General features: G+C 39.1%; 2 protein-coding genes across 7 annotated transcripts in view; one reads left to right on the forward strand and one right to left on the reverse strand.

Annotated features, from left to right (window-relative positions):
- rgs22 (regulator of G protein signaling 22) lies at nt 1-22,064 on the forward strand. The gene is made up of 24 exons (XM_084725932.1): nt 1-855; nt 940-968; nt 1,096-1,158; nt 1,236-1,418; nt 1,544-1,629; nt 2,957-3,141; nt 3,253-4,009; nt 4,245-4,406; nt 5,506-5,680; nt 6,029-6,151; nt 6,333-6,434; nt 8,575-8,769; nt 9,396-9,488; nt 9,899-10,089; nt 10,289-10,451; nt 12,693-12,857; nt 15,306-15,374; nt 16,015-16,173; nt 16,511-16,690; nt 16,788-16,970; nt 18,437-18,574; nt 18,855-18,954; nt 20,440-20,553; nt 20,640-22,064. The coding sequence occupies exons 1-24, from the start codon at nt 834-836 to the stop codon at nt 20,666-20,668; spliced, it is 3,666 nt and encodes a 1,221-aa protein (XP_084582058.1). The 5' UTR covers nt 1-833; the 3' UTR covers nt 20,669-22,064.
- Nucleotides 21,362-23,017, reverse strand: part of vps13b (vacuolar protein sorting 13 homolog B) — a 396,480-nt gene continuing 394,824 nt past the window's right edge. For all 6 annotated transcript variants that reach the window (XM_084725927.1, XM_084725925.1, XM_084725926.1 and 3 more), the window contains one exon: nt 21,362-22,484. In XM_084725927.1, the coding sequence (XP_084582053.1) occupies nt 22,236-22,484 (249 nt within the window). In that variant the 3' untranslated portion in view covers nt 21,362-22,235. The remainder of the gene's footprint in view (nt 22,485-23,017) is intronic.

Genomic DNA, 23,017 nt, shown 5'->3' on the forward strand with positions numbered 1-23,017 from the left:
TTCCTATTCGCTATGCCAAAGTCACTTGACCATCTATTGTCTGCCTAATGGAGAAGATGAGGCTTAGTAAAAAGGAAACGGTTATAGCCAGTACATGAGAGCAACTTGTCTACTCATCACTGTTTCTTTGTGTCTGTCTATATGTTCTATTTTCCTCCTTTTTCAACACAGTTCTTGTGTTTTTAATTATGAATGTGAAAGTCTTGCCAGCAGTACATTGATTGAATTTTGCTGTTTATGTATTTTTCCATACACAATGATCAACTGTACATAACTTTTTTTTGAATTCCTGAGATTTTTAACTTTTACCAATGTGTTTTCAGAGCCATTTTAAAATAAATTAGATTTTTTTTTTTTTACGTATGTGTCTCTTGTCTTTCTTTTGTAAAATATATTTTTTTTTCTTTTTGGACAGTCTTCATCTAATGTCTGTTCTCAATATCTGTTGGTGTTTGGCACCATCTAGTGGTATGACCTTGTCTTAACTGCAACAACAATGTCATTCTCTCATTAAACTTTTTACTACATATAAGGGATCTTGATAGTAACAGTTGTAAATTCTATGAATAACTTAGAATAAAGTTATTTTGGGTCTCAAACTGCAAGAAGAATCACCAACTTGTATTTGTTTCTGTCTGGTCTTCTCTAGTTAAACTTTTACCGCCCCCCTGTGTTTTGAAAATGAGTCCACTTCCATAGCAACCTGCAGTGTGTCTGTAATTACACTGAGAGGTTTGTGGCTGGCCGTATGTTCAAATGTGACTGCTTAGCTCGACTTTCCTGACAGCCACTTTAAATATAATGTAAAGGCATTTGTATTTTTGAAGTGAACAATGTGTGGAGTAATTTCAACAGGTAAGAGGAGTACATCTACAGAACTTCAATTTACTTTTTTGAAACTGTTGGTTTGGTAACTTGTGCTTTACTTTCTGTGTTAAGAGTTTCCTCATATCACAGCTGGCAATTTTGTGAGTACAAGTTTTGATTATTGACATTTCATAACTTTTTACATCTAACAGCGGTTTGATTTTAGCAGAATGTTTTAACTTGGCCTCTTTCAGTGGATGCTCAGGGTAATGTTTTGTTTCCATGCAGGAGAACTTTCTGATATCTGATGATCTGCTGACCCACTTCTTCAATGATTTCTTAAGTCTGCCGGTAAAGTAGCCTTAATGTATAGCTGTAGCATTTAAAAAAAAAAAAAAATTCTACACCCTTTTTACACATTTTCTCAGTCTTTCCCAGAGTCTTTGCTGTACAACCAGGAGACGGGGTTGTTTGAGATGGTGAGTGGGGCAGCTGAGTTTGTCTCTAGAAGAATCAGATCAGTCCTACACCGCAGCAAATCACAACTCCTTACTGGTGACCCCACAGCACTGGCCAGAACCCCCCCACTAGACAATCATTATACTGTCTGTGTAAGTAATGTATAATTCCTTATGTGGAAAGTAATAGTTAAATATTTGGTATTTGAAGATGGACCGAAGTTTGTACTGTAGTTTTAGAAGGCTGACTTGAGGAATTGGTGTCTTGTCCTTTGCAGTGCTTAGACAGAAAGCAAGGAGTTCAGTGGATCATAAAAGAAAGACTGCCTCTTTTCCTTCAAAGTGATTGCTACAATGAATACAGGTACTAGAAGTGCTGACATTTTTGTTTTTAGATTTACCTTCTATATTCTGCATTTCTGCAATTTTGGTCTTATTTTTATGTTGTGGTTTTGCTGCAACATTGTTCTACATTTATTACTGAAGCTCAAACCATTAATTAATCAAAAGAGTAGTCAAACAAAAGAAAAATAATTGCCAACTGTTCTGATAATTAATTGATCATTCCAGTCATCTTTTAAAGCAACAGCATTTGGTGGTTCCAGCTCCTTAAATATAAGGGTTTGCTGCTTTTCTTTGTCATTCATTATGATGATAAATAATCTTTGGCTTTTGGACTATCAATCAGACAAAAGAAGCAATTTGAAGATGTCACTCACTGGGCTGTGGGAAATGGTGATAAGCATTTTTTCGCAGTTTCCTGACATTTTATGTACTAATCTTGAATGATTAAAATAATTGTGAGTTGCAGCCCTTTATTACTGAAGCTAATGTTCACTTTTAATCATTCATTATCAGGTTATTATCTGTTCCCAGTAGCGTATCTGATAGCTCATATCTTTTTTTTGTTTTTGCTAATCATTATTTCAGCTATGTTACAACCAGAAAAATACTTTCTTACTAACACAGATTTTAAAGATGATTTGATTCAATGAGCTGTGACTAAAACACACATTATGATCTTCATCATTTTCAAAGAAGGCTTTTGTGAGTGTTTATGGAGTGTTAACCTTTAGCAGTACAATGCGATACACTGTGGGTATTGGTAGCTCTTAGGAATCCTTGTGACTGTTTTTAAGACCATTGCCCTACTTCCTCCTCTGTCTACTTCCCTATGCATCTTGTGAGAGGCCTTCAGGCCACATCCCTGTACTGATCAGATGTCTGACTGAACTTACACTAGCTTGTAACCTATGCACCAAAGTTGGGCTGCAACTAATCATAATTTCTATTTTTGATGAATCTGCTGATTATTTTCAGGAAAAAAATATTTATTCTTTATTTTATAAAATTACAAAAATTGTAAAAATATCCTCACATTTTTTCCAGACTCTTTATTTACTACTTACTTTCTAAGAAAAGCTGCAATTGCTTACATTTAAGAAGCTGTAATGTTTTGTTTGTTTGAAAATTAATTGAAATTATAAATCTATTATTAAATTAGTTGGAAATAATTTTCTTTTGATCAACTAAATCCTTAATGGACTAATTGACATAGAGGCAGTGATAGACAAAACAACAGTAGGCAATTTATAAATTCAGTTTATTATGAAATGAAGACTTTTAGAAAAAGTACCTGCTTGTGTATTCTCTGATTGATAATGTATCAATATTTCTCTGGTCATTCTCAGACTTGCCAAGTTGTTGCTTCAGTGGGACTTAAATCCCCGTATCCAGAGAAGGAAATGCAGCTCAGGTCGAACCACCCTGTCAGCCCCACAACTACGTTTTTCCTCTCAACTGGACAAGGAAAGTAACAAAGCACTAAAGGTCCTAACATGCTCATGCTCTCAAGTGAACATGTCAGCAAAACAAGGTATATACTGGTGTGTTTACCATTTGCACTGTGTGTGCTGTACATGTGTGCATGCTGAAGTGAAGTTACGAAGATCATGATTCTTATGTTCTATCTTTCCTTACTGCTCAGGGTCTATGAGGATGAATGTTACATTCGGCCAGAAGGAAAATATCAACACAAAATCCAGTGAATCACCCAGATGCTTCTCCAGTTTCTCTGAGCCCGAGTACTCATGTACCATTACCTCTTTGTCCTCCTTGTGTTCCTCTTCTAATCTTAAATGTGAGAAAACGCAGGAACTCCAGAGCTCACAAAGCGAGATTAACTTCTACTTCACAGCACCATCAGCTGGCAACTCAGAGGATGAACAACTCAAAGAGTCCAGCTGCCAGAATCATGAGTCCTCTGAGCTACAACTAGAGAATGCGGCTGCTGAAGTGGTTAAACAGGTGCTTAACAATGCACTGAACGTGATGGATGGTCAGAGCCAGGCAAACACTTCTGACTGTTTCAGCAAGTCAGGAGCCCAGACAGATTGTCGCAGCACAGACGGATCCTGTGAATGTAAAGTTTGCCAGCATTCAGCTGATGGGGACAGTGACAGATTGGAGAGAAAAAAAGAGAAAGTTCAAGAAGGCGAGAGGGGGAGTGGAGAGGAAGAACAGGCAGAATGGATCAAGAAGAAGAATTGGGAGGTGGGGAGTAGGGGCACAGTGCAGGAAAATGTCCTTGATATTTGTTGCCATGGTACCTGTTGCCATGGCAGCAGACCAGGCTTGGATGAGTTCAAGGAGTTTTTGCAAGGTACACCGGGAGAGAAACTGCTTAATCTATGGATGGATATAGAGAGGTTAAAATCTACACAGAACAGAGAACAGAAGAACAGGTAAAGATAACAACATCATGCAACACTTTCTGTTGTTTTGTTGAACTAAACTTGCCAATATTTTTTACTGTTAATACTAAACCTTACAGCCTGTGTTTAATGGCCATGGTTTGATATTGAACTCGTAACACTTTGATAACTGCAGCGATGAAAAAACAGAACAAAAAACAGTCATTGTTTTTTTTAATGTATTGATGTAGGTATCACATGTAATGTAATGTTTTGTTTTGAACAGGTATTTAGTCCTCATGAGGAGCTGGTACCTGCTGAGCAGCAGTAGGAGCAGTCTAAATGTAGAGCTGCTCTCTAGACTGGGACTGACTACCTCCCCCTGCTGGACAGAGGAGAAACTGTGCTCAATTCAGCCCTGCCTCACCGAGTCACTGCTCTTCTACTGGTGAGATTCACAATCCACAGTATTCAAGTTCTCTGATATTGATCATAGAGACTATTTGTGTGCGGAATGTGTATTAATGTATTTTTACTTGTCAATACTAGCTATTTGGGACCACACATAATGTAAGGCAATGCATTTACTTGTCATATACTATGATTTATATTAGGGCTGCATGATTAATCACAGTTGCAGTATGGCCAAATGCAATATCCAAATTGCAGAACCAGAACCAAATCAGATTTTTTTGAAAAAGGAAAGATTTGTGAGAAAACAGTATTATGAGGCACTGTAGAGCTGCATAGATGACGTGGACTAAAAATCTCTTTCTCCAGATGAAAGAAAATATGTTTGTTTGATTCAGAACTCAATAAACATCACATTGTTACGATTTTTATAGTTGTTTTGTCAGCGAACATGAAAATTGTCATGCAAAACTGACAATTTCCACTAATTGTATCACAATTGCAATTTCAGTCAAAATAATTGCAATACACCTTTTTTTTTAAACTAAATCATGCAGCCTAAACTTATATTCTGCATAAGCTGTAAATAGCACATGCTGTTCAGTAATTTTGCTTTCCTAGTTAAGTCTATGTTTAAGTGTCACTTGCCAATTCTCTCCCCTTCTCCAAGTGGTGCACTGTAACCAAATACATTTACTCACTTCTAGTCCAACACATCTCAGAGGGAAATATTATAATCTTTATTTCACTACATTTATCTCACAGCTTTAGTTACAAGTACTTCACAAATTCAGATTTTTCCACACAAAACATTATGAAGAGCTTAAAAATGTTTAAAAAATTAAACTACCCAACGGTGTATACATGTACAGCTGAAACAATTATTTGATCAGTCAAATTAGTTAATTGGCAGAAAGATTATTGGCATTTATCTTGGTGATAATTTAAGTATGTTTTCATTGTAACACATTTCATGGTTCCAGCTTCTTAAAGTTGCCTGTATTTTCTTATTTTGCTGTTTTTGGACATTGCTGGTCATTTACAATGCAGAACCTTCCCTAAAAGTAGTTTTACTATGTGGTATTAGTGAATGAAGTAAAGGATCTGAATACTTCCACTACTGCCTTCCCCCACAGGGCTCCTAGGTTCTGGACATCCCAGTGTGTCCAGGAAGACCAGGATGACTCCCCTTACTATGGGCTGTGGACAGACTGGTGCACTAGCCCACTATCAGGCATACAGGCCCACCATGGATCTATGATCCGCCCTGAGACCTGTCTGCCCCAATCCCCCCATACAGTCCATACAAAGGTATCTTCTCTGCTATACCACTTGGTACATGAAAGTTTGAAGAAGGGAAAGATAGCTCTCTGAAGACTTGAAGCGGTGGAGCAGTTAATTGCACTTTCCCCTGAAGCTTGTGCATTGTTATTGTTTTAAGCAGAGTTGAAACAATTATTGGATTAATCATTTGATGAATAGAAAATATAGATCACATACTACCATTTATTAAACAAAAATACCAAGCATTTGTTTTCAGCTCCTGCTATGAGGATTTCTTTTTTCTATTTTTATATCATTTAGTTACCATTTTATTTTTCATAAATTGTTGTGTTGATTGGATTTCAAGTCTTTTCTTCTATGTATGTATCTCATCAGTTTTATTCTAGCAGAAGTCAGTCACTGGGCAGCAGAAGAATGGAAAATATGGTACAGGCTCTTTGTGTTGATTCGTGTGCTGGCTTATACTTCACAAACTTCTGTGAACAATCTGGAAACCAGGTACAAAAGCAGGGTCTGGATTTACACTTTTACTCTTGATTCATGCAATCATGATTGTACATTGGATCATTGTCAAAATGTGGAGCAATGACATCTTAAGTGTGCCCTTTTTAAAATTTTATGTGATAAACACAGTCCACAAGGACAGTTACAAGGTTAATGAGGTTCCTCTTTGTTTCAGCTGTGGCAGAATGCCATTAACTTTTGGAGTGACCTACAACATTACCGTGAGCTGTTCTATCAGGACGGACTGGACCCCTACAGAGTACAGCGAGAGGCACAGGTCAGCACATACAGACACAACATCAAGACCAAAGCTGTTCTGTTAGATTTCATTAAAGGATTTTCTGCATTCATCACACACCAACTACTAACTACTAAGAAGCTGTTAAATACTGTCTTGTTTAATTTTAAGGTAGTCTGATCGAGACCCAAGGTGATATTAACTAAAACTAATGTCAGCTATTATAGGGATAGTTTGGATTCTTTGAAGTGGGGTTGTATAAGATACTTATTGAGAGTCAGTGTGAGAATGTAAACACCAAGAGCTTATTCTTTTGACAGAAATGTAACAGATCTGAGTGACTACCATTAGGTGGGGTATGGCACATTGCTATTTGCATCACTGAAGAGGTATCACACTGACTGAATGAGCTCTGATTTTTTGAGCATAGAAGCTAAGCAATGTACGGCTGTGGACAGGGTCAGCAAGCAATAGAAGAAAAGTCAGAATCAGTTTAAGTGTATGCTATATTGCAATTATTTCCACCGTCTCATCTTGCTGACCTTGCAGAACATGGTCGACTGGCTTGCTGGTCTACAATTCCTTGATCGGTTAGTTTGCTTGTGTTTTTGTGTGGCTTTGCTGAATCCAAACCAGCCCTTGAAAACACCAAAGTCACACAATAACACAAGCAAACTAACAGATAGAGGCAGTGGTAAACCAGCAACTCCTGTGTTCTGCAAGGTAAAATTTCTGATTTCCCCAGTGAAGTCTAGTTGACTGAGAGTGAGCGATATTTGGTTTATATAGCAGTAGATTCTGTCAGAAAAGGCTGTCTGAATTTAAGGTAAAGTGGTGAAAATACTCTAAATATAGTGTACACCTAATGACTGATATTAATTTTTTTCAGGTGGCTGAAATATGTTTTGCTGCTACCTCTGTCCACAGCAGTATACTGGCACTGGTTCTCCTATCTGCTTCTACAAATTGATCACTTGAACAGTCACCAACCCTGCTATTTCTAAGCATATGCAAATCAATAATATCAGGAAAATGTAAATAAAGGAGGATGCAATAATCTATAAAAGCAAAGTATTTTCTCTATTTTATTAATAAATGAAATGCATTTTAGTCAGTATTTAGTATAACACTTTTTGCAGTTTCAGTTTGAGACTAAGTGTATTTGATAAGATGTCTCTACTTGGAGTTGAATCCAGGTTTGGCTCAGCAGACTTTTTCCTGTCACAAGACACTCCTCTTAGGATAATTTGATTTTCCTTTAGCCAAAAAAATAGCATCACACTACTCCAGACAATAAATTGTTTATGATTTCATTAAGTTCTTCTTAGGCTTCTTAAGTTAAGTTTTGCTGCCAAGGTTCAACATCAAACTAATTTTAAGTAATAAAAGTAGGTACATTCATGTAACTGGAGAAAAATAAGTTATATCTAGTTTAAAACTTAAATTAAGATGCTTCATACGGAGAAATACAATATCCAGAGAGATAAAGAGGCCTCCTTTAGAGGGGACGCCAGGAAAAATCATGGATCACCATAAATTAAAGTAGCAGAGAACAAATGTCTTTAAAATGTTAAAAAAAACAACCAGGAATAAAAGCAGTCATCAAAAGGCAATGAAACAAAGATTGAGTATAACATTTTCTGTTACCCTCCCTTTTAAATACACACACACACACATCCACCCACACACACCTGCTCTTGTTTGCATGCTCTCTAGCCTGCCACTCCCATTCTCCGCTCTGCCCTCTTTACCCCTCACTAAGTGGGGAGATTTAAACTCCCATAAAAACAAGTGAGTCAGACCCCCCCAGCTCTGCGCCAGTCCAGTCACCCAGAACCACCCTGTCTGACTACAGCTGGACCAGGGAGGAAAGCTGAGCAGTCCGGTCCAGAATACTTCACAGTTAAATCTATTTTCCTTCAGTTAACCTTTAGTTCACCAGAGGAATGACTTTTAGATGATCTTTCCATAGTGCTGTGGCCAAGAGGGTTAAATGAGTGACATTTATGTGGTGTGATGGCAGCAGTGATGAGAGATAGTGAATATTGTGTATGAGAGCACTGAACAATGGTGATGATGGAAGTGATGGCGGTTTTGAGGAGAAATGTTTCTGAAGTGATGACATTTTTATGTTCTCTTCTCTTCTCTTCTCTTCTCTTCTCTTCTCTTCTCTTCTCAGCTCCTTCATTCCACCTATATCTTCAGCTCTGCCAGGAGGAGCATTGGTGTTGATGATGAGATCAGAAGGGAGGTGTATGACCGAATGATGCCTGCTTTTGAGGAGCTGTTTGACAAGGTTGAAGAACACACATTAAACATCCTGCTGGAGCCGTGGACACTGCTGGTTAGCAGGGACAGAGAGTCCTTTCAGAAGGTAACCACAACACATCCACAGTTTAATTTGCCTTTAGTAAGTCTACAGGTTAGCTGGCACAGGGGTCTACTAATTAGAGAAATTGTCCTTGTTTTGACATTGTGTTCATGTGGATATCCAGTCAGGTTTCTCAGTAAATAATTATAGTATTGCTGCAATTCTTCAGTGAACACTGAGTTCTCCTGATGCAAAATCTGTTCTTCCTGCATCCAGTGATGTCACAGTGATGTAGGTGGTCGGCTATGGGCTATTTTAACTTAGATTTCTAGCCTAGATGTATATTTTTTGTCACCTTATGCTATGTTTTGGCCTGCAAATTAGTAGCTATAGGCTAGGGTGGTGATACACAGCAACATAGGCACGGACATCAGAAGCTTGCAATGCATCCTGGTACATGTAGGCACTGCCGGCATGGCCCCGTGAGCTGAAGAACTCAGCTTTCTTGGTTAATATAGCACGCACCGAGGAATATGTTGCTTCAATTTACTGCATTTACTGTCAACACTGATTGGACATCCATATGAAAAGTGTTGAATTTTCCCTTTAAAAGATTAATTTACTTATTTGAAAAAACTGAACACCTAATTGCTGCAGCTCTTGTTGGCTTTATGTGTATATGTGACCAGGTGCAAGTGCAGGAGGAGGTGCGCTATGTCAACACTCAGGAGTACAGGGAACTTCAGAGTCTATACAAGGAATCAGAACGACAACTGAAACAGGTCAGCCAGCACCCACAAGTTCCACTGATTTATAAAATGATGGTGCTCAGTTAAAAGCCAATAACCACACACCTGTGAGCATAAAACAGCAAGTGTAAATATTAATGTGAAAATACCCTTTTTCCATTATTTATGTATTGCTTAGTAACAATGACGTTATCTGCTGTTTCAAGACTATATTACTTTGGCATGAACGTGCCATTTACAATGGTGTCATGCTGCTGTTATATAGAAGAAATGATCCATGCAACTCTGTGCTTTACTGTGACGTTAGTACATCTAAGAGGCAATATTAAGTATGATGTGATGTGGAAAAGTCATGATTAAGAGTTTAATACCACACCTTTTATTTCTCTCCTGCTTCATCTCTCCATCTCTCTCCCTCCTGCTGCTGTATCCCCTCCACACAGGTGGAGCAGTGTGGGTCCATGCTCTTTCCCTCTTCTGTTACACCTTCTACTCCTCTCTCAAAGGGCTCCCCGGCATCTTCCTCTTGGTCCAGAGTGTCTCCAAATTACCAAGGTTACCGTTTAGGTTCTTTACTTCGTCACCGCCATGAGATCGGGCACTTTATGTCCTTCCTCCAGGATCGGGATGCCAGGTAAGCTGTATAAGCACAGTTTTTATTATCAGATTTTTACCCTTTGTGTAGATTTATATCTACACAAAGGGTAAAAAATTTCATACTGAAATGAAGGAAGGATGAAAATGCAAAGTGTATCTTTTGCAGGATGTTTGCAATGCACTGAAGTTTACACAAAAATAACATGGTTGCTCTGAACATGTGTGTTTCTGCCCAGTATCCATCTGATGTGCTGGTTGGATCTGGAGCAGTACAGGAGGACTTCACAAAAGGACAAAGCTGTCAGACAGGAGCGGTCATCACATATTGCAACCAAATACCTCAACAGGAAGTACTTCTTTGGCTCTGACAGCCCCGCCACAACAGAACAACAGAATGATGTATGTCACATGGTTCAAAATACATTTTCAGTGTCATTGGCAAACGTGAAGTCTTAAATCCATTGGAATTAAATTTTTGTCATGTCTTGGAAAGCATTAGAGAGGCGGGCAGAAACATTGTGCCCATGACATGACAAACTCAAGATGGGATGTGAGCTCCAGCTGAGGCTCACCATCCAGATTTGATAAACAGAGGCTGCTGTGGCTCTCACACATTTTCTCATCTCCCCTCTTTGGCATGCTGACAGCTCTGACAGCAGGGTGTCTGTGGGAAACGGGGGATGAGAAGACATGGTTAGAATTAAAAGAAAAAGAGAAGAGAGGGGTTTGGGTCCAGAAAGACAAAGATGATCAGCTCCAGTAACAGTGACAGTAGGATGAAATCTTAACTGACATTTATAGTCTGAGATTGGATTTCTGGATTCTAGGATTACTGCAGGAGGGCATGCTGTGTAGAGTTAGACTGAGTAGATGGGACATAGAGAAGTGAATCTGATTTTCTTTTTGTAGACAATGGAGATGATGCTATGCTGTATTTATTATACTATCATAGAGAAGACTGTTATTTTATATGTTATAGGACAGTAGTTCCCAGACTTTTGTCTGAAGTTGTTGTATGTTTTCATTAGTGTATAATCACCTGAAAATCAAAGAATCATTGTGTTTTCGTTGCCTTAGAGTGAGATGTTCATATCTACAGAGAGTGCAAGTCCTTTCCCACAGAGACTGCCTTGTTGAACAGCCATCTTTCTACAGTAGCCCAGGATGGAGAAACTTAAGTAAACAAACCTGGCTCTAGATGCGACCTTTCGCAAGCTTTGTGGCCACCATAGTTTCTCCTACATGCTTGGAAGAGTGAACAGTATTCGTTTGGTTGCAATCTAAAACCTCACATCTAGATGCCACTGAATCCTACACACTGGTCTTTTAATGTCATTAATTATATTAAACATAATTGTTTTTATTCAAGTGAAATCCAGCTAATAATTGTCTAATGTTAAGTATTTCAACCAGTAATCCAATTCATTTGACATTAGCCATTTCAACTGTTTATCTGTTATTTTTAGTTAGCAGCAACCATGTAAACTGTTTAGCTTTTGCTACTAGCTAACATTAACCTTTACAGCTGTTTATCAGCCATTTTTTCCATTACTTTTAACTGTCTATTACAGTTATTTCAACAATTACATTACCTTTTGCCAGACATTTGAACTGTTTATATTCATTACTTTTAGCTAGCCGTTTCAATATTCACAGATTGAACTCCTTAAAATCTGAGCATTGTTGTTCGGACTTGTCTATTAGCTTACTAACTAGTTTTCAGTCACACACAGGCAATGCTGAAGTGTTCTTTTATTTTTTTTAATCAGTTGAGCTACTGCACAATTTTTCTAAGTACCCCCTAGAAACTGCATAAATAGTCCCTATGGTACATGTATCCCTGTTGGTGATTACCGTAATAGGACATATATTATAGTAATGGCCATTGAAGAACATTCAGTCTTCTTGAAGCACACTGGGTCAGCAGAGACACACAGTGTACTTGCTGACCTGACTTAAACTCTGGTGCATGACCTTTGTCATTTGTCATCATCATCTCATAAATACAATCAAAATAATGATTATAACTGTGCATTTGAACGAGGATGCCAATTCTAGTGCTTCTAACTCTGTAGGATTGGGTCTGGCTGCCGCTCTTGCATCTCAGTGTTGGTTCTTGTCTGCGTGAGCGATGTAGAGAGACTGACAGCTTTACTGCTTTGGCCCTTCACTCTTTCAATCACTCAGTCATCCAGTCACAGATTGGCCTCCTTTCATCTACCAACTCCCGCTCCAGTGCTGCAACTGGTTCTCATTTTTTAAAGCGGGTGTGTGAGTGTGTGCATGCATGTCTGTGTGCGTGCAAAATGAGATGAGAGAAAATATAAAGAGATATAAATAGGCAGACACGGCCAGATCGATGTATGAAGACAGAAAGCAGACAGGGGAGATGAAGAGAACAGAGGGACTGTGGGAAGGATGAAGAGCACAGCAGAAGTCAGGAAGGAGTAGAGTCTTCAGTCGGGGTTTCCCACTGTGGGCAGTTTAATTCTGAGTTTGACCACCTCCTCATATGTTCCTCATGTTGTTTTATACAAATCTACAGACATGTACACTCAGTCATCTTTAGCATTTAAATTAAACACATGAACCCACATACAACCATCTGCCTCCACTGTATCTTTTCCTGTATGTGTGTAGATATTACGTCTGGCAGGTGGACTGGAGCGTCTGAAGCTGGAGTGTCTCTCAAACCCAGTTGCTGCAGAGATCCAGGACATCGTTAAGAATCACATTGAGAAGAACTGGCTGCCTCTCTTCCTGGCCACAGAAGAGTTCACAGAACGACAGAAACACCAACCAAAGGTGGGACATCCTGATTTTGAACACTAGCATAACTCATTGGTTGACTCAGAACAGAAGTTACTTAAAGCTACTACAAGGAGTTTTTAACTGGTTGTGTAACAGTCTTAGTTTAATAATGATGCCTCTGTATGACCTACACAAGCAGATGAGACCATCAGTGTGAAAAGATTGACTATTTCTGGGTAACTGTTCTTAATGTCTTTCTCTGGGTTGGATACTCTCTGGAATCAAGTGAAACAAGATTGCATTTTTATTTTCCCTGACAGTTACAGTGAGTGGTACATTAGCCAGTTAAAAAGAAGTAGGGGGATATGTTTATTTAGATGTTATTTTTGATGTTATATTTTGTTATTATTACAGTGGGAAAATGACCACTTTTGTCCATAGGGCCTTCTAAATAAAAAAAAATACCAAGGTTCCTTGTAGTAGCTTTAAAGCACATAAAAAATAGCTTGACATTCAAGCTCATTTGCTGAGAGTTAATGGGGAGGCCACAGCCAGCAGCCAATTAGCTTAGCTTAGCTTAACATAAAGACTGGAAACAACTAGCCTATCTCTGTCCAGAGGTTGTAAAAATCATCTCTAAAGCTCACTAATTAACATGTTATATCTTGTTTTTGTAATCTGTACAAAAGTTTAATAATGACAAATTGAGGTTTTATGGGGGTTTATATGCCAGATTATGTTTGGCTCTGACCAGTTGCCAGAAATCCAGCAGTGACATTAGGAAGATTTCAAGCCAAGAAATAGTCCCAGTACTTACAAGACATAACAAGATAAAACATTATTTATTTAGCTTTAGAGGTGCTGGAAGGTGGATTTTATTACTTTTGGACAAAACCACATAAGCTGTTTACCCTTTTTGCAGTATTTATGTTGTATTTAAGTTTCACTTCATGTTTTTTTTTGTTTTTTTTTTTGCTTTCCAGACTTTCTAAAATCAATGGATACAATCTAGACAGGCTTAAAAATGGATTTGGGCTCGCAGTCTGAACAAGGCCATAGAGTCCTGACCTCACATATTGGCTGGAGGCTACATGCCACTGCCCAAAGTTTAGAAAATTAAATACAGGCAGAGGGCAGGGTCTCTGCAGATACAGTCACCAAAACACGCTTCTAGAGGGTCAAAGTGCTGACTTAGACTCTAAATCAGATTATAAAAATAATCCCTCTAAGATTTAGAGGGATTATTTTTATACTAGGGCTGGGTAATATGTCAATATTATAGTGATATTTTAATATTAAATTAGATAGTCTTATTTTGGATATTGTTATATTGTGATATGGCATAAATATTGTCTTTTCCTGGTTTTAAGGGCTGCATTACAGTAAAATGATTTTCTGAACTTACCAGACTATTCTGTTTGTCTTTACCCACGTAATCATAATATCCACTTTATTGATAATTATTTATCAAAATTCTTATTATTATTGTGTATTTTGTGGAAGCACCGATAGTCATCCCCACAATATTGTCATAATATTGACATCAAGGTATGTGGTCAAAAATACTGTGTGAAAATATTACTTTGCACAGTAGATTTATGCTGCCAACACTTTGATTTGGAAAAGCATTCAAATTATTTGACGATTAAAAGCAATGCCTTAAGGGTTTGGATGTGTTGTTTCTTGCTTCTGTAAATAATAGCTCTGCTACTTTATAAGTATTCTCAGCCTTTCTTTACATAGCACATGGAAATTTACCGTGCAGGATATTCAATGTGCAGAAATGATTATGTTGGTTTGATGCATTCATCATTTCTTAAAGTGGGCTCTTTTTTACGTACAGTACACATATATACACACACACATATACTGTTTGTGATGATACAATTCAAAAAGTCTAACAAATTTGTGTATCAGTTGTACTCCACATACTGTAAGAGTGTTTTATTTCTGCTGTTTAGTGGCCTTGAGAGTGGACAGAGATAAGAAGTCAGATGCACATGAGTGGCTCTGCTATGTGAGAAACTACTAAACGCTGTCACTGTGCAGTCACTCTCTCAGGTTGCCTCATCAGGTGGTAACACATAAACCGCAGATTCCGCCGCTCTGTCTCATTATGTTATCAAGTTTACGATGTTTGGTCATACGGATCCCCTCATTAAGTAATGAGAGGTTGACGTAGTTTAGCATTACATGCTTGGAGGAGGAGATGAATGGGAGGGTGGAAAAGACGGCGAAGAGGAGGATGGAGATGGGAGACAGAGGTGACATCAGAGAGGTAAAGATCTCTCTAGGAGGAGTGTGGAGGAATAAGATCAGAGGAAATGGAGACAGAGGGCAGTTTAAAGGTAGAAGAGGAGAGAGCTTTAGTTACTGCCAGTAACAAAGAGCAGCAGAGTGCAGAGCAGAGAGGTTTGAGAGGTGTTCAGTGTCTGTTAAACCTACTTTACTCAGTTTCTGACTTTTGACCCCTCTGTATGTGTGTGTTTCTGTGTGTGGTAGCCCGAAGCAGCAGACCGGCTCTCGCAACACGTCTACCGTCGACGCAGAACGAGGAGAGAAGCCTGGAGGGTAAGTAGAAATCCTCTGGGGGAGCTGGATATTTTGAATGGAGAGAAATAAGGCATTTCCTGGCCTGAAAGCATGTGTGATTTAGTTCATGACTTGGCTCCGAGCACTGGCTTTGTCAAACACCATTTTGGCCTTGTGGTTAGTTTTCCCAAATTGGATCCAGGATAAATAAGATTAAAGCATCAGCATAACTAACCTTCCTTTAATAGTGTTTGGAGTGTTTTCTGTTCCCGTCCTCCCAGCTCAGCTCTGCAGCAGAACACAGATATAAAACATGAACAGTTCACATTATAAGCAGGATGATTACAGGAAGGAGTTTTCGTACATGATTGTGACTCTCATCTTTATGATCATTATCTCATCTTTGGCAAAGAGCAGGTTTTCTGAATAAAGAGGATCATTATCTTCTGTGAGCTAAGACTGTGGCTCAGAGGTCACAGATCGTCTTTACTGCTGTTGTTCAGGAGCACACTGTACTGTATCTTCTATTGCCATACAAATGTATATTTTGTGATGTTTACACGAGTAGGCAATTATGTGTATTTAATTTATCCCTGAGAGATTTTTTTCTCTCCTATTAGAGTTAAACTAACAGCTTACTGTGTCCTAAAAAAACAGCGTGTGTGGTGTGTCCCTGCAGGCCGAGGGCCTGTGGATGAGTTCCTCCAAAGAGATTCTGCTGTTTCGAAGGATCCTACTTAATCCCATCACTTGTATGCAGTTTCAGCACTTTGTCTCTCTGAAGGGAGACTTCCTAGAAAATGATGTGCTCTTCTGGCTGGAGGTGCAGCGATACAAGGTGAAAGTATCTAGAATATCTAGAAGTTTTTTTTGCTGGTGGGTCACATGATGTTCCTGCAACTAGATCTTTGTTGTATGCCATTGCACTATCGACTATGAAAAGTAATGTAACACATAAAAAATGTTAAAAATAGTGTGTCCATGTAAGGTGCCACTATTTATGGTGAGGTGCTGACTGAGAAAACATGTTTTCAGGGTCTTATCTCAAGGCAAAAATCTGCCTTTGATATCTGGAATGCACCTCACAACTCCATTGCTATTCCAAATATATGAGGAGCAGCATTTCACCTCACACCTTTACATTCCTCATCTGTCTGCTCTCTTCATGTTTGCAGGACCTCTGTCATTCACACAGCGATGAGGCCACCATTCAGCAGAAGATTTCCACCATCATCAACTGCTTTATCAACTCTTCCATGCCTCCTGCCCTGCAGATAGACATCCCTCCTGAACAGGCCCAGCACATACTGGAGAAACGCCACGAGCTGGGCCCTTACATCTTCAGAGAGGCACAGGTAGTGTGTGAGAGTCTGTGTATCTAAGGGTATGGGTTGTATTGTATTTCTTTTGGTATGTAGGTTCCATTTGTGTGTTTTGCCTCTGTTTATGCAGATGTCAGTGTTTAGTGAATTGCTGAAGCTTTGGCCTGAGTTCCAAGAGCTGAGCAGCAGTGTCCAAGAGGAGCAACTCCTTCCTCTCCTGCAGGAGAAACGAGTCAAACACAGAGCCAGAGTGAGGAGACGGAGGAGAAAAGAGGAGGAGGTTGAAGAAGAGGAAGAGAGGAGGAGAGCTCAGGTGAGGAAATAGTCAATACTGAGGGAATAAAGGATGATGAGTGAGTAGAAAAAAACTAAAGACCTGTTTATACAAGCTATAACATGCATCCTAGGTGATCTGATCACAAGTGGACAGTGCTTAGTATGTATTTTCACACCTGATATTACAGTGTGTCTCAAGTGACAATTTGTGATCTGATCTCATGTCTCTGCTCTATATGCAAACAAACATGTAGCTGCAGCATTTCTGTTTGAAAATAACAAATATGTTGTTGTAAGATATAACTTAATGTACTTATTATTGTATTTACCCAAATTACCAGAAGACCTAATAATTAAGAATTTCTCATAGACAGTGTTTCACAAAGTTTACAAAGTTCCTCTTAATGCAGTAACTCACAAAATAAGGGGATTTTTTTTAAGGAAGTCTGGGGACGTTCTCCATGGAGGACAAAGACATGGCCTCTACTGGTCACTATGTTTGTAATCTGACATGTCTCAGTTCAGTTCAGTTGTTCATGCAGTGGTGCTGTGAAAAACTGACAATGTTTTTTACAAGGAAAGAAACAAGAATTTACTACTAAATTTTCAAGAAGGCACAAGTGATTAAGAATTTGCCATAGTGGTTTCACTTCCCGACTCTGTATGCAAATAAACACATACATCATTTCAGTTTACAAATTTAAATTACGGGCGGCACGGCGGTGCAGTGGTTAGCACTACTGCCTCACAGCAAGAAGGTCCTCAGTTCAATCCCCCAGCTTGCTCGGCCAGGGCCTTTCTGTGCGGAGTTTGCATGTTCTCCCCGTGTCTGCGTGGGTTCTCTTTGGGTTCTCCGGCTTACTCCCACAGTCCAAAGACATGCATGCTAGGTTAATTGGTGACTCTAAATTGCCCGTAGGTGTGAATGTGAGTGTGAGTGGTTGTCTGTCTGTGATGAACTGGTGACTTGTCCAGGGTGAACCCCGCCTCTCACCCAGTGTCAGCTGGGATTGACTCCAGCAGCCCACGACCCTTACGGAATAAGTGATTACAGAAAATGAATGAATGAATGAATGAATTTAAATTACAAATGTAATTATATAACATATGCTGAATTTATGAGAAGGCACAAAGTTGCTCCTCATTCAACAACTCTCAAATTGGCATGATATTTAAGTCTGGGTATAATGCAGTTACTAGTTATCTTGGCAGGTAAGGGAGCCCAAACACTGAACCAAATAGAAATCAAACAGCTGTTTTGTGTGTTCTTACAGGAGTAGGTGGTCCTTCAATGTGGCCCAGGATACATTATGTACACACTGCTGGTCACATGTGGCCCAGACCACCTCTAAATGTGGTTTAAGGAATTGGATCTCAATGTGCCTTGGGCGCATTCATACCTGGACTCAGAGCTGTCCACCTGTCATCGGATCACCCAAGATGCATGATGATACTCGGTATAAACAGAGTCTAAATCTGTTCTGTCTGACATCTTTTATACAGGAAGAGCTGGAGAGAGAGTCCAGTTTTGGAGAGGAGGAAGAGACAGATGCTGAAGATGAGGTAGAACAACAAGAGGGAAGAAGTGAAAAAAAGCAGTCGAGGACACAGAGCAGAGGGCTGCTGACTCCCACACAGCCGGTAAGACGCAGTCTGTTCCTAATGGAGAAACATTATGAAGATGTATTTGTGTAAAATGTATCACATGAAGGCAGTCAAACCAAATTAAATGATTTTCTTTGATAACTATCTGAGAGGACAACATATTAAAATAAAAACTGCAGTGATGAAGATAAACTCAATTACAGCATGAAGTCCAAACAAGGCCTCATCAGTTCCAACCACAGAAACACAATCCTTTAATTGAGCCGTTTTTCTAATCACGTTAGATTTGACTGGATTTCTGGAAATGTTCCCTCAGTTGTCGTGGTCTTACTCCAAGTACATGGCAGCTCTGAAGAGAGAGGAGGTGCTGCTGAGGAGACAGAGTCAGCTGGAAGCCTCGTTCTCCACAGTCTCAGGTACGTACACACACTTCCCTTTGTTTCCCAGGGCTCAGTAAAACTCCCACATGCAGCACATTTGACTACTCGCTGCTACTAGACAGACTAAATGCAGGAAACCACAACAGTGAAATGACATTTAGCCGTTCCCACGGTAAAATCCAAGCTAAATTTCCAAGGCCTCTGATATTACCTGGCAGTGGAAGCCAAAGCATTGTCAAACAGACCCCCTCCACATGTCAGAGCTGTCTCATTATGTAGAACTCTGGCCAAAACAGCCACTTCAGCCTGTCCATTAAGTGTCAATGTTCTGTGCAGGAGTTAGTCCGAGGCCACACTGCGTGGACGTGTAAATGAAGCGTGATGCTAACGCAGGAGTTAGTTACAGCTCATAGTGAATGAGGGCAAAAGGAAATGAAGCATAGTGCAAATTGTGTTTTAATGGGATGTTGTAGAGAAGAAACACAGATGAGATCATCATTTATTCCTGCATGGGAGAGACCTGAGGGGCTGGGTGTGCATGTATGATTGTCCACATAGTTGAGTGGGGACAAGGAGGCTACAAGTCCTTCAAAAGTCTTCAATTCTGTTCTTTTTTGGTAAAAAGTGGGGCAATCATCAGTTCAAGCTACATGAGGAAGTTGACTGTATTCATTATGACAACAGACCCTCTATAGGCTAATTAGAAAACAAAGATACAGGGGTTTAAATTACTTTTAGCATAGAAAATGGGAATTCTGCTTTGATATAACACCTTTCCAGACTGTGCTAGACAAGACAACCATTGTGATTTAAGTTAAGACACATTTTTTCAGACTAATAAATACAGCTGGGCAATATGGCTTCTAAATAATGTCAGTTTTTGGCTATCATGCAATATAATATATCTCTCAATATCCACATTTTTTCCAAAATAACATACCATACACTGTCAAATGGTACAAACAAGGTCTGGACAATAAGGACAAAATCAAATTACAATATTTTTAAATAATATTTTTTTTTAAATTAATAATCATCAGTAATGTGGATATAATGACTAAGTGAGGAAAAGCAAAAAAAAAAATAGCAGTCTGGTAAGTTCAGAAATTTACTTCACTTCACTGTAATGCTGCCTTTAAAATCAGGAAAATACAATACTTATGGTATATCACAATCTAAGATATCTATCATAATGATATATTGTCCAGCCTCACAAATAACCTAGTTACCCTAACCCAAACTGACAATATATGTATTTACTTAGAAGAGTATGCTTATTTTCACATCTGATATTTAGTTTTATTGCAAAGTTGGCCTTAAATCTAATTAAACAGTGGCATTAAAAAGAAGAAGTCGCTGATTTATGGAGAGGTGTGGCAGGTGTTTTGGACAGTAGTAGTATAAACATGAATGTACCTGCATTCTTTAAGGCTTCATATTCTCTGTACAAACAGCAGTCATCAATATGTTGAGAGGCTGTATGAACAGATGCTTTACACTCATTCATCTGTCTCTCTCCAGACACCTCCTCTGAGTTGTCTCTCAGTGTCAAGTCAGCAGACAGTCAGCTCAGCCGCCAGCAGCCATCACGCCGCTCCTCCAGGACGGAGAGTAAACAGTGTAACAGATATAACAGTAAGTGAAAAGTGAAATAAGAAACATGTCACACAAACCAGATACTTTGCCTCTCAAACATAACTGGCTGTCATGTGTTACTGCAGGGGGTGTCAGAGCCTGCAACGTGAAATGACACTACTGTTTATGAAGTGACTTCATGCAGCACAGCCTTGACACTAGCAGATGAGGGTGACCGACACTGTTATCGGAGCAGGAAGAGTGAAAACTGAGAGCAGCTGCTGCTGATATCTGGATGATGAGTTAGAAATTTGAGGCTGAGTTTACATCTGATGCAAGAATGTTTTCTTAAACCCTGTGTGACAAACATGTAACATCTGTGTGTATATTCATCATGTATTTCATTAATATTTGCCAATTTCAAATGTAGATCTAACATACACAATGCTAGTAACATGTCAGAATTTTTTAATGTTTTTATTAAAATGTTTCCCTATTAATATATTATCCATTTACATATGTTAAAGGCATTAGACTTAAATCTCACATAGAGCTCAGTGGTACAACAATATAAAAGGCAACAGTTAACAACATGGTTGCATCATGAGGGGTTGGCATCAACATACAGTTCGGTTACAAAGATCAGTGTTATTGTCTAACAAGTATGTTACATCATTTATAAAAACATTTTGGTTGACAGCTGGTATCGCTAGCGTCCATCAACATGTATATAATATTGCACTTAACGTTGGCATGAGACATTGTCATGACGTGGAGAATGTAAACACCAAGAGCTTTTTCTGCAGAGTGAAACGTTACAGACTGTTTTGATAGAAATGTAACACATCTGAGTGACTCCTGTTAGTTGTGTAACATGCATTTCTATCTGCAACACTGAGGAGGTTTCACACTGACTAAATGAGCTCTGATTTAAAGTCAAAAGAGAGCACACTGTTGGTCCAGGAAGCTTTAAAGGGATAGTTCAGATTCTTTAAAGGGTGTTTGAGTGAGGTACTTATTCATCAGTGTTTTAGCCACCAAAAAACAAATCCGTGTGTACACTATTAGAATGTTTTTTTCTGCTTTACTTTACCTTCAGACAGCCTTTTACAATGGGAAACTGCAATTCTATAAGCCAAATATCACTCTCTCTAAAGCTACCACCAGACTCATTTGACAGAAAACAGTTTTACCCCACAGAACAGGAGTTGCTGGCCTACTGCTTGCCTTTATCTGTTAGTTTGTCTGGTGTGGATTCCTCTTGGAAAATGCTATGTGACAGCAAGGTAACATGGTGAAAACATTGTAAATATGTGATAACTGATATTGATTATTTTTTTTGGTGGCTAAAATACATTTAGCATCACCCAGTCCACAGGAGTATATTGCTTAGCTTCTATGGTGGTACCCCCGGCTGCTTCTCAAACTGAGGGCATGCCGAACTTCATCGCTAAAAAACCCAAACCATCCCTTTAAATGAATTTGTTTTAGTGTTCACTGTAGTATGTACTCATTGAAATGTCTGATGTAAGTTGTGTTTCTATTATTAAAATATCTCCATGGCTATATGATGAGTTCGTATCAGTAGAAAAATTCTTTACATCCCTCAGGCATGGATGACCTGGTGAATTACTTTAGTAAAATAAATTATTTTACCCCAACAGATAGTGTATCCCAGATCTTTTAAGGCTCAATTTAAACTGGAACAAAACATCTGATCTCTGTTCTTATGTTACTGTGTATTAGTGGAATCCGATGCGTAAGGCTTTATTCTTTACCATGGTGAACTTGCTGACAAACACTTTGGCAAAGGCAGGATCCACCAAGTAGCGATAAGACTTGGTGACAGAGGGCGGTGGCTCAGCAAGCGTCACTGGGGGCTGTAGCTGGAGAGAGGCTGGGGAGGGGGAAAGAAACTGGGAGGCTCGCATCACGTAATCCACCAGCCGCCGATACTGTTGCTCTGACAGACGCTCCCGAACACCATCGCCCTGAGGGAGGACAGACACTGATTACCAATAACACACTGGTCCTAATGAAGTTAAATCTGCTGCAGGTGGTGTCCAATCATATGCCATCAAGGACACATGTTCGAGTGTTTTGTAAAAATATGCTGTCATGCCAACCAAACACTACCGCAGCTAAATCCATCCTCAATCAGACAGAAAGGAGTTTGTGAAAAGAACTGAGCTAGTCATGTGAAGGAAGAACTTGACGTGACAATTCATGGTCAGATGAGGTCATGGTCGAGCACACATCATGCAGCTGAGCAAGCTTAATATTGAAGCAACTACTGGCCAAATATGTCTAAAAGACTAAAGAGTTGTCCTGGCACTTCTGGGTACTATGGTTAAAACAATGTAGGAATTTGCACAAAAATTGTTACATCGGGGTAAATTTTTTTACACAAAGAAGTTCTCAGTCAATATCCATTCCTCTGGATGCAATAACACATCATATGTGGAAGTTGCCTGGCCTTCAGCATAAAAATAGAGATTTAACAAAGTTTTTAAAAAATAATTTG

This window comes from Lutjanus erythropterus, chromosome 9, assembly GCF_056507025.1.
Source record: "Lutjanus erythropterus isolate fLutEry1 chromosome 9, fLutEry1.hap2, whole genome shotgun sequence".
Classification (NCBI taxonomy): domain Eukaryota; kingdom Metazoa; phylum Chordata; class Actinopteri; order Lutjaniformes; family Lutjanidae; genus Lutjanus; species Lutjanus erythropterus.

Excerpts from the sequence above, each read along its gene's own strand:
- rgs22 (XM_084725932.1), top strand. The coding sequence starts at position 834 with ATGTGTGGAGTAATTTCAACAG. Across the intron at positions 3,142-3,252 it reads GAACATGTCAGCAAAACAAG|GGTCTATGAGGATGAATGTT; the intron begins GTATATACTGGT and ends CTTACTGCTCAG. Across the intron at positions 10,452-12,692 it reads CAACAGAACAACAGAATGAT|ATATTACGTCTGGCAGGTGG; the intron begins GTATGTCACATG and ends GTATGTGTGTAG.